The sequence below is a fragment of the Lynx canadensis genome, chromosome D3, assembly GCF_007474595.2.
Source record: "Lynx canadensis isolate LIC74 chromosome D3, mLynCan4.pri.v2, whole genome shotgun sequence".
Lineage (NCBI taxonomy): Eukaryota > Metazoa > Chordata > Mammalia > Carnivora > Felidae > Lynx > Lynx canadensis.
Genome location: NC_044314.2, coordinates 67561356 through 67574090, shown reverse-complemented (window position 1 = coordinate 67574090; position 12735 = coordinate 67561356). Strand labels below are relative to the sequence as shown.

General features: G+C 40.3%; 1 protein-coding gene across 1 annotated transcript in view; it reads right to left on the bottom strand.

Annotated features, from left to right (window-relative positions):
• The window catches only part of GRK3 (G protein-coupled receptor kinase 3), a 127962-nt gene that overhangs the window by 62164 nt on the left and 53063 nt on the right, over positions 1-12735 (bottom strand). The window contains exon 3 of the mRNA XM_030335772.1: positions 3672-3745. Within this exon, the coding sequence (XP_030191632.1) occupies positions 3672-3745 (74 nt within the window). The remainder of the gene's footprint in view (positions 1-3671; positions 3746-12735) is intronic.

The following is a 12735-nucleotide window of genomic DNA, read 5'->3' as shown; positions in this document are numbered from 1 at the left end:
AGATTAAAATAACAGAAGTTACAGCATAGTGAGTAATACCCTTCTGATTTGCCTTATTTTTTTATATGATGCTAAATGTACATCATCATTTGACCATTCTCCCTGGAAATACATTAATATAATTTTTAAAATATCAAGTTATCAAGTATATATATAAAAAAATTTCAAGCTTTATATATGATCCAGGAAGAAAAGAATATCCCTCCAATTTTCAAACTTGTACAAAGATTACAAAGGAGTCCTAAAATGCTTGAGGATAGGATACATATGTCCTTTTTAATATATATTTTAATTTAAAATATTTCCTATTACTGTTCTAATTTCTTCTTTGACTCATAAATTACTTACAAATGTATTCACTTCCAAGAAGTCAAGGATTTCTTAGCAAACTTTGTTATTAAATTTGAGTTTAATTCCACTGCGGTCAGAAAACACTCAGAACAATTTTGATCTGGAAATCTGCAGGAGTTTTCTTTAGGGCCCAGCAAATAATTTCTTTTGATAAATCTTCCATGTGTACTTTAAAGAAGGCAAATTCTATTTCCGCTGGGTGCATCATCCTATATACGTCACTTAGGTCAAGTTTATTCATTCCTTTATTAAGATCTTCTATATCCTTACTAATTTTTTGTCTGTCTGTTCTATAAACTCTTGAGGAGTGTATGCTAACATCTCTCACTAAGAATGTAGACTTGTCTTATTTTAGGTCTGTCAATTTTGGCTTTATATATTTTGAAGTTAGCATTATTTGTACCCAAGAAGTTTAAGATCGTAATCTTGACCCCTTTATCGTTATGAAATAATCTCTAGCTCCAAGTAGCGTTTACCATCCAGCTTTGCTTTGGTTGGTATTTGTATCTGTGCGTCCCCTTCCATCCTTCTGTTTCTAGTACACTTGTAAGCAGTATATAATAAAGTTCCGGTTATTTATCCAGGAAGGCAAACTTAGACTTTTACTTGGGAGTATTTAGTCCATTTACATTAAATGTAATTACTTATGCAGACGGATTTATGGCTACCATCTTATTCTTTGTTTTCAATTTGACCTATCTAGTTTATGTCCTTCTTTGATTCCTCTTTCCCTTTTTTATGAATCCACTATTGTCTTATTCCATTTTCTCTCTTTCAACTTGTTAGATATATACTTTTTATTCTTATAAGAGCTGTCTTAGAGATTACAATATGTATTCTGAACTGATTACCAGTCAATGCAAATTATTACTTTTACTATCCACCCACTTTCCGATAATCCTAGGATCTTAAAACACTTTAACTTCTTTAACCCCTCTCTTGCTTTTTGTGCTATCATATATTTTAGTTTTATATATATTTTAAAATCTAAAAGCTCTATTATTTTGCATGGTTAACATTCATTTATATTTTACATAGATGTCACCCTTCATGATGACCTCATTCCTTCCTGAATTTCCATCTGGGATTATTTTCCTTCTGCCTGAAGTATCTCTTTTTAGTATTTGTTGCAATGCAGGTCCAGGGCTGACAAAATTCCCTTAGTTTTTCTCTGAAAATATCTTTATTTCACCCTCATTTTGAAGGAAATTTTTGCTGGGAATAGAATTCTAGGTTTTCTTTTTTTTTTCTTTCATTACTTAGATGGGCACTTCACTGCCTGGTTTTTTGTTGTGCTGTTTTAATCATTTGTTTTAAGATGTCACAGTCTATTATTTATTGCTCTTTTAAAAATAATGTGTCTTTTTCCACCCTCTGGTTGCTTCTAAGAGTTTCTCCTTGTCACAGGTTTCCATGGTGTTACATTGATGTGCAAAGATAGGTTTTCCTTTGTAGCCCTTCTGCTCAGGGTTCTAAGTACCTTGAATCTGTAAGTAGCTGCCTTTCATCATTTTGTAAACCTCTCAGTATTATCTCTTCAAATATTGTTTCTGCCCCATCCCCTCTCTCTTCTCCTTCTGGGATTCCAATTCTACATATGTTAGACCTTTTAACCATGTCCCATATGTCTTTAATGTCCTTATCTTTTTCTTTTCTATATTCTTTCTTTTCTGTGTTTTAGTGTGAGATTATCTACAGACCTGCCTCCCTATGTATTAACCCTGCCTTACATTGTAACCAACCTGCTATTGATTCTAGTCATTAGGTTCTAATTTCAAATATTCTAGAATATTATATCCTACATATTATGTATTCTACATAATATTCTAGAATATGGATTCTACACAATATTTTAGAATATTCTACATATTATATATTCTACATAACATTCTAGAATATGTATTCTACATAATATTCTAGAATATTCTACATATTATGTATTCTACATAACACTCTAGAATATTTGAAATTAGATGTTCTAGAATATCCATTTGGTTCTTCATAATAAACTGAGCTGAGATTCACTATTCCTCCATTTTTTCTTCTTTTCCTCTATTGTCTTAAACATGTTATTTAGTTATTTTTCAAGTACTTGTTAGCTCAGTATATGAGAAGACTCAATATCTGAGTCTCCTATCAGTCTGCTTCTATTACTTTCTGGGTCATATGATCTTGTATCTTAGAGGTTCAATAATTTTTTACTGTGCGCTGAATACTGTAGGGTCTCTCTATATTATCTTCCACCTGCAAAAACAGGACACAGAGGGTTCCACTTGTACTCTGCTACACAGGTGGGGAGAGGGCTCATCACCCAATATGGGATGGGGCTGGGCTGGGTCTCCATTTTTGTAGGACCCCGTCACCTCTGGTTTGCCCCTATTCCCAAGGCATGGCTCTCCATGGAGTTCAGTGAGAAGTCTTTGTCAGCACTAGATTCAGTCCTGCCCATACAAAGTTTTCAGATAGGTCTTTGGCCTCCTGTCCCACCCGGCCTCAAACCTTGACATAAATCTCGACAGGGAGAGTAATCACATGTTTGGGGCTCCTCCAGTCTCATTTGTTTGTTATTCTAGCCCCAGAAACCTCTTCTGGCTTCTCTGTCTCCCAGAAGCAGCCTTCTACCTGGGGCCAAACCTGGACCATCAGACGAGAGTCTGGAAATCAGCGGCTGCCCCACGTGATAAGTAGCTACAGATCTTTAGTGTAAGTCGACCGCTCCCTATAGGGTTTTCATCTCTTGCCGGTTCTGTTTTCAGACTCCTGCTACTGCAGGTCCATATTTCAATACAGCGCCATAAGGCTGTGGGAGATTTCAGTGAGGCTTCCAGAAGCTCCTGGCCTATCTCTTCAGCGACCTTCCCAATGTCTTACTGGGAAAACCGGCTGTGTGTCCGAGGCTCCCCTTTCCCACCACATCTCCCAATTTGTCACTCCAGCCATGTGTGACCGGAAGATGTTGCTACTTTCTCTTTCACTCAGTGGCAGCCCTCTGCCTCAGCTTACGTTTCCAGAGTCACTAAGTTTCTGCAGAAAATCAAATCACTGCTGATCCTCAGCGTCCCTCTCAACAGTAATCCCTCCTCTAGAATTTTAGTCCAACTGTTCCTAAGTGCTCCCAGAGCACTCCAGCGCCCTTAAAAATAGGATGTTCATAGATGTCGTCAGTATCTATAATCAACTACATATTATACCTTGTACTACTAATTATGGTCAATGAACTTCTTCATATTTGTAAGATACTTAGTAGTCTCAATATTTTCCAAAGTACAGTCTAAATATGCTTTTAAAATAAAAGCATCAGTAAAACAGTTACTTCTTACCTCTTCATAAAACTTCACCTGAGGTACAGCTTCATTAATTTCATTCAAACAAAAATCTTTAAATAGCAAGAAACCTAAAGGAAAAGAATAAAAAATTTCAGGGTGGGCAATATGTTGAATTTTTACCCCACAGGGTGTTTTCAAAGTAATATGTTTATACCTCAACCTCTTTCTCCCCTACCTTAAAAAATAATAATAAAGACTTCAAAGGGCTAATTATCCCCTAGAAGGAAATACTCTGGGTAAGGTAAGAGTACCACACCCCTGGCTCCTTGCTTTGGGGTTCCTTCTCTACTGGCAACCCCCCTCCCACTTTTAAAAACTGCATGATAAACAGAGCCAGTGATCAATGCTCCTCAGGGCTACTGGTCTCTACAGCAAACAGAAGAATCACCCAAGAAATAAGAGCTATGGGTATGGTGTAAGTGTTGGTAAGAGTCTTCATAAAGCTAATAAATACTACACCCACGGAAATAGGACCGAACTCTCCTAAAAGGCTTTCAAGACCTTCCCACCAGCCTTTCCTCTTACACTTACTACCTCAAAGTCCTTCAAAATCCCCAAATACCTTGTGCCAAAGCAGACTACCCACTCCCAGATCGTGCTCTGCTCCTTCATAGCTCCAAGCCTCACCTTTAAGCAATCAGCCCCTTAAGAATGGAATACCACCTCTATTACACAGTGCCCAGTACACAGCAGGAGGCCCCTAGATGTTTGTTGAACAAATGCTTATTTACGTAACCCTTCCCACATGAGTCTGTCAAAGTGCTTAGCATACTCCAACCGATTATCTAACTTATAAGTCATACCCGCCCCGGCCCCAGCATTTGCAAACCCAATGCCTAGGTTAATGCCTGGCACACAGTCAAGCCTAAATGACTGAACGAAGTTGACTAGGACAGGGTGATACCAGGCCGAGGGTGGAGAGACTAAAAGTCAAAAACAACTAAAAAGTCAAAAAAAAAAAAGTCAGAAGGAAGAAGGGACGCCTGGAGGAAACAGAAGTCACAGATGGGAACTGAAGGAAAGACTCAACGAAGAGTCTAAGACGTAGGGAGAAGGTAGACCAGAATTCCCCAGGTAGGACAGAGAGAGGCGGAAGAAGCAGATTTGACAGCTTTCATCTGAGGTTACCTAAGGAAATCACGTCACTTGAACCTGTCTGTTACTGTTCCATACATTCCCCTCCACAGTTCCAGGAAGATGACCTCTGAAAATGGTAGATGCTCACTGACTGGAACTAGGAGAAAGTATTAGGACCAGGCCAAACCAACTAGGGTTGGCTAAAGACTGGCATCAGGGACATGGTCAAGCTCACCTCATCTCCAGGCACTGAGGACACCCTGACACATGAAGCCAAGAGGAAATTCAGGAAGCAGACAAAGAGGAAGAGCTGACGAGGCAAATCTCGTCATTAACATTTTTATTTTAAACACGAGCAACGGTTATCTTTTCATACTCATGGCATTTCAAAGTAGGTAATTTCAAATTTCCCTTGGCATTTCTTCTTTGACTCATGGGTCACTCAGAAAAATGTGCAGTTTGAGTTCCAGGTATTTTGGGGCTTTCGGGTATTTCTATGATACTGTTTTCTGTTTAATTCTGCTGTGGCCAGAGAACATGTTCGGTAGGATTTCAATGCTTTCAAATTTACCGAAGCTTGGCTTTGGCCCCAAATTTGGTCCACGCAAGTGAATGCTTCATGGGCGCTCGGGGGAAAAAAAGGGTATAGGGTAGAGTGTTTCGTTAAACAAAATAAAAAGGCAATGAGGCCAAGTTGGTTGACAAGGACTGTTCAAATCCCTCCTCAAAATCCTTACTGAAAGTCTCCTTATTCTATCCATTATCAACAGAGGACTGTTGATATCCTCATCTATACTTGTGGATTTGCTCATCTTTTTTTAGTTGTGTCAGGTTTTGGTTCATGTATTTTTCTATTTTGGGGAGAGAAAACTAAAATGAGAACTGACGCTATTTTTGATCACATGAGAGATGTTTTTGCGACGCCTAGACGACAGCACGAACTAATATGCATCTACACTGGCCACCGGCTTTGGGCTGAACTTGGAATCAAGGGGAGACTGTTCACCATGGCCCATCATGCCCTCTGGAATCGAGGCTTTACTTTCTCCTCCAGCTTGGACTGTTCTCTCCCAAGCTCACTGCGCTGAGGCCGTGGGCCTGCGTCCCATGCGCTCTTTAACACTAAACTTGATACGCTCCCCGGGTTACCAACTTGCTGTCTGCCCTGACCTTGTAGAGCTGCAGAGATCAGCTCAAACACCGCCCCCCCCAAGGCCTGGTAGGATTCTCATTAATTTTCATTCTCTTTCTCTCTCACACACATGCACACGTAGACACACATGTGCACATACACACATGTGCATACCACACACTCTCTACGGCACTTGTGGCTAGCACAAATGATCATATGCATATATTAGTTTACTTCTTTATTACCTACCTCCCCCACAAACACTGGAAGCTGCTTATGGAAAGACCATATAGGCCCTATTCTGTACCTACATACGCAGGAGCAAGACCATCGTGACACGGACGGAGTGAGGGAGAAAGAACCAAGGAAGGAAGGAAGACTGGGGGCGGGGGGAGGGGGCGGGGGGACAACGGGAGATGAGGGGCAAGTAAGGAAAAGGGAGGAGGGAAAAGAAGGAGAACAAGGGAGAGAGGGAGATGAATGAATGCACACCCAACTACAAATGTTTCTACCTGCTTCTTTAACGCAATTTCCATTGTCAATGTGTGGGATGAGCCAAAGAATGACTGTAACACTCTACAGGGAAAAGCCCCATGATTTTCCTTATGTCTGCACACAAACTGAAGCCCTACTTTCTGTCACAGCAGCTGTTAAAATGGAACAGCAAGAAGAAAGGTATTTTGCCTTCTGGATAAATTCTAGATCACTGTGTTATAGGCTGAAAGCAATTTTCTTCACTGGGCTTAAATTACACACACACACGCACACACACACACCACAAATGTAGCATTTTACAGATTAGAATCAAAGCTAAAGGGCAAAAATAAGGAAAAGTTTGCCTAACAGATTCACTTCATCAGTGTGCTTTCTCCAGATTTTAAAGAATAAAAAATAGTGACCTGATACCTGCTTTTACTAGATAACTGTGGAACGTGTTTACCCCTATTTTTATATTTGGACCACTGCAAACTGCCTGAATACTGATTAACTTTGGGGTGTATATGACATCCAGAAAAGGTAAACCACCCCAATTTGTCACAATAGTTTGCAAAAATTAGGAGAAAGAACTGTATTGCTTTTTATGAAATACCAATGAGAACTTTTTATAATATACAAATATAACTTTTATATTGCTTTTTATAAAATACCAATTAAGAACTTTTTTAAAGTATCAAATATAAATGTCTATTAGAAATTCTGAAATGTTACCTCCTCAAAATTTTTCAAAGGAGAAAGAAAAATGTGAAAAACGTCTTACAAGAAATAATGTCCGTGCCACGTTTTGCCAAGGAGATTCTAACACTGGGAAGGACAGACTGTGTAACTGTAAAAGCGTCTACCAATATTGACTGATTTGACAAAGCACTTCCTGAGTATCTACTAAGAGCCACAGTGGCTCTACACTGGGGATGCAATGGTGAAGATAAATAGAACTTGTCCCATAGGCGCTTATGGGTTGGCATAAGGGGCAGAAAACAAAGAAGTACACAAAATAAGTGCAATTTATGGTAAATGAGATAAAGGAATTTTAAAAAGTGCTGAGACAGATGATAAAAAGAAGGAGATGAATGTCCATACAGAACGCCAATAAGACCCCTCTGGGCTGTGACATGAACAGAGTACAGTGTTTCAGATTAGAAAAGGCTAAAATGTTTAATCTCTCTCCTATTCAATAATGTATTACAGGTCTTAGCCGGTGCAATAAGGCAAGAAAAGGAAATAAGTTACTCAAGATGGAAAGAAAGGAAGAATTAAAACCGATTCTATTCATAGACAAGCTGGTTATCTATACAGAAAATCCCATCTACAACATAACTACCAGGATATATGAGTGAATTTAGCAAGGCTTGAAGGTACAAGGCCATTAGATAAGCATTAATGACGTTCTGATATGCTCACATCACAATTTTACATTTTTATTTATTTTTGAGAGACAGAGCACCAGCAGGGGAGGGGCAGAGAGAGAGGGAGACACAGAATCCGAAGCAGGCTCCAGGCTCCGAGCTGTCAGCACAGAACTCGATGCAGGGCTTGAACTCACAAACCATGTGATCATGACCTGAGCTGAAGCCGGACGCTCAACTGACTGAGCCACCCAGGCGCCCCATCACATCACAATTTTAAAACAAGTCCATCTACAATAACATCAAAGAATAATCAATACTTAGGAATACATAAAGAAGAGATATATAAAACTACTCTGCTGAAAACTACAGAATATTACTAATAGAAATTAAAGACCTGACTAAATAGAAAGATATACTCAGTTTATTGGTTGGAAGCCTCAGTCTTGCTTGGATGTGTGGTCTCCCAAAATTGATCTTTAGATTCAACACAAACCCAGTCATAATCCCTGGAGGCTTTTTAAAGAAACTGACAAGCTTTCATTTTAGAATGTCTAGGGAAATGCAAGAAACCTAGAATACCCAAAACATGTTGAAACAGAAGAAAAAGTCCAAGGACTTACACTACCCAATTCAAGACTCATTACACAGACATGGTAATCAGTGTGGTACTGGCATAAAACTAAATCAGTGGGGCAGAACAGAAGATCCAGAAAAACTCCCTCCCTTCGATGGGCAACCTATTTTCAACAAAGGCACTAAAGCAATTATTGGGAAAAGAAGGTCTGTTCAACAAGTGGTGCTGGAAAAACATCCAAATGCGGAGGGAAAAAGAAAAAAAAGGAACCCTTGCCTCACGCCTTATAAATAATTAAACTAAGATTGATGACAGAATTAAATGTAAAAGGTAAAACTCTAACACTTCTAGAAAATGTATAGAATACCTTCACAGAAAATATTTACGCAGAAGATTTCCGAGGCAGAACACAGAAAAAAAATAGTAAATTAGACTTGATCAAAATTTAGCACTATGTTCATCAAAAGACAATTAAGAAAACAGACCGGCCACCGACTGGGGATAAAATATTACAAAAACTTAAGTCTGAAAAAGGCCTTATGTCCAACTTATATATAGTTTTTTAAAAAGCCTCTTACACATCAATTTTTAAAAGAAAACCACCATAAAAGAGTGCATAGAAGTTTGAACACTTCACAATGGAAGCGATACAAACGAGCACTAAGCACATGAAATGGACTCCACATCGTTGATCATCATGCCAGCGTAAATTAAGTCACTTTGAGAAACCACTGCACAACGACTTGAACGGCAGAGCTAAGAAGACTGACCATACTGTATGTTGGCAACCAGAACTCTCGTTCGCTGAGGAGCATATACGCTGCTTTGGATTCCCCATGCCTCTGAATCCACAGGCCAAGAAGGGAGTCGCTGTGTGGGCTGGGGTGACTGATCCAGGGGACATTGAACTGCTCCTCCAGAGTAGAGGGAAGGAAGAGTATGTCTGGAAAACAGGAAGGAGACCCCCTCTCTCCCAGTGTGGCCCTGCTCTGTTGTTAACATCAATGGAAAACCACAAGAACCCAATTCAGGCAGGTTTGCTAATGGCCCAGACCCTTCAGGAATGAAGGTTTGGGTCACCCCACCAGGTAAACAACCATGACCAGCTGAGGTGCTTGCAGAAGGTAAAGGGAATACAGAATGGGCGGTGGGAGGGGGTAGTTAGGAACACCAGACTGTGAGTAAGCAGATTGCTCTCCATAATGGGGTTGGGAGCCACATCATTCAGGGAGTTGAAGTCCTGACTAGAAGAAAAGACCAGTCTCCCGTGAGCAAGAAGAAATTCTGCCAGCAGCCAGCCTTCGGACTCCACTTGCACATCAGCTCTCTTGGGGCTTTTGAGCCTGCCAGCCCACCCTGCAGATTTGGAATTGCCAGTCTCCATAAACACAGGAACCAATTCCTTATAATTAACTTCCCTCTCTGTGTCTGTCTCTGTGTCTGTGTCTATGTCTCTCTCTTTCCTTCCCTCTCTCTCTCTCTCTCTCTCTATATATATATATATATATATATATATACACACACACATACATACACACACATACACACACACCCTATTGGTTCTGTTTCTCTGGAGAACACCAGACTAATACAGATGTTGAGCACGCTGCAGAATGTATATTCACTTGGGAAAACAGTCTGAAAGCCTCTTATAAAGTCAAACACACACTTAACACACAACTCAGCACCTCTGCTATTAGGTATTTACCCAGTGATAATATACGGCTCCAAAAAGACATACATGAATCTTCATAGCAGGGGGGTCCACAATTTATTTGAAATAACCCAAAGTCCGTCGACTGAGGGATAAATAGTCATATTTTCACGCAAAGGAAGGCTAGTCAGAAATAAAACAAAACGCTAATACATACAGCAACATAAGTAAATGTCATTTTGCTTGTCCGAAGATGCAGACATAAAGGAGTATATACTATAGAATTCTCTATATATGAAGTTCTAGAACAGGCAAAACTAGTCTGTAATTTAAATAAAACAAGAAAAGGGGACATGAAATTGACCGGGAAGGGCATGAGGGAACTTTCTGGGGACGGAAATGTTCTGTGGCTTGATAGAGGTGTGGGTTATGCGGGTTTATGCATTTATCAGAATGAAACTGTATACAGTACTGCACGTAAAATTTACTCTAAGCAAATATTAACTCTAGCTAGTAGGTTTGCTTTTCACAGTAGCATGAGTTGGCAGTTCTAAAACTATTCATGATGTGTTCTAGGCTTCTACAAATGAGTAAATACACTGAGGGTGACAGGAGCCTTCTTGGAAAAGGGATAAAACAAGGAAAGAAAAGAGAATGTATACTGTACTAAAGGATTGGAACAGGGTATCCATTTGAGATCCATTTAAAACAATTTTTTTAATGTTTATTTACTTTTGAAAGAGAGAGAGAGTGAGAGTCGGGGAGGAGCAGAGAGAGAGGGAGGCACAGAATCTGAAGCAGGCTCCAGACTCTGAGCTGTCAGCACAGAGCCCGATGTGGGGCTCAAACTCGTGAACCGTGAGATCATGACCTGAGCTGAAGTCGGACGCTTAACCGACTGAGCCACCCAGGCGCCGCTTGAGCTCACTTTTTTAACCAGCTAGACAAACAGATATACACAAACAGACATACATACTCCTTGCTTTTTAGTTAAGAAGACCTAGAAGCAGTGAACACGTCTAGCGTACAAGTTTGGAGGCTCTAAACACCATGCTCTATTAAAAGGAACTACGATCCCTTGAAGAAAAGACTGGTTGATTCTACAGCAGGGACAGTGAATACCAAGCTAAGCTCTAGACATCTTACTACCCCAGACAGTAGGACAGTGCTCAAAGGATGATGGGGACATATCAACAGGGCACAGGAACCAGCTCGAAGAGGCTCCCACTAGCCAAAACTAGGGCAACTAGGACATCAAAATAAATAATATTGTAATGGATTATTACCACTGGCTAAACTAAGGATCCATGAGTCCATACTGATAGATGGATTGGGAGAGGGGCAGGAAAGAAAAAAAGAAGAAAGAAAGAAAGAAAGAAAGAAAGAAAGAAAGAAAGAAAGAAAGAAAGAAAGAAAAAGGAAGGATGGAGGGAGGGAGGGAGGAAAGAAAGGAGGAAGGAAAGGAAAACAGGGGAAGGGAGGGAATGAGGAAGGAAAAAAGGGAAGGAAAAGGTAGGGAAAGGAGGAAGAGGGCAAAGGAAGATAGAGGGAAGGACAGAGGGAAAGCTCTTCCTTAGAGACAAATGCCAATTAGCAGAAGGAATAATGGAGTATACAAGTCAAGGCGTGCTAAAACAGAGGGTAAAAATTTGATAATATTTATATAGTCTCAAAAGCCAATTTCCCATAAATTACTTATTACTTACAAAGGAAAACCCACACGCTTTAAGCAAGGGATCAAAATTAACATCACCAGCAGCGGGACCAAGCAGCATCATGACGGGCTGGGAACAGCACATCTCGTCTGCGGTCTTCCTGGCAAAATGCATACTCTGAACCTAACTGCTCGGGAAGAGTAGACAACCCAAAAGAAAGGGACATTTTACAAAACTGGCCTGTACCCCTCAAATGTGTTGAAGTCCAGAAACCCAAAAAAGGCTAAGGGACCTGGCCCGATTAAAGGAGAACGAAGACGTGGTGACAAATAAAAGCAAGCTTGACCCACGACTGGATCCCAGGCTAGGAAAGATTACAGCCAAGATGGACATTTGGGGACAACTGTTAGAATCTGGACATAGTCTGTGGATTAGACAACAATACTGCACTGGGGTCAAGTCTCCTGATTTTGAATGTTACAGTGCCGTTATCTAAGGGAATGACCTTGTTCTTAACACACACGAACTGAAACAGATAATGGTCAAGAGGTGTGAGGTCTCCAAACCGCTCCCATGTGGTTCAGAAACAAATCACATTGAAAGACAGAATGATAAAGCAAAAGCGGCCGGATACGTGCGATGGTGCGGCCATCTAAGGGGAACGTAGGAGTTCCCTGAACTGTTCTTATCGCTTTGCTTTAAGTTTGAAATTAGAGCAAACTATAATGCTTAAATGTATGTAAAAACAAAAAGTTACAAGAAAAAAGGCAAAGTCATAAAAAATAACACGACTGAAGGGCGCCTGGGTGGCTCAGTCGGTTCAGCCTCTGACTCTTGATTTTGGCTCAGGTCATGATGTCACGATTCATGAGATCAGGATCAAGCCTCACATCAGGCTCTGTGCTGACAGGGCGGACCCTGCTTGGGATTCTCTCTTCCTCTCTCTCTGCCTCTCTGCCCCTCCCCCACTTGTGTGCACCCACGCATGCACGCTCTCTCTCTCTCTCTCAAAAAAAAAAAAAAGACTGAAATTCTATACCATTTATTGGAAAAGAAAGGGAAGTTATACTAAAGAAAACTGAAATTTGGCTTTTAATAATTAAAAATTTTAATGTGGAT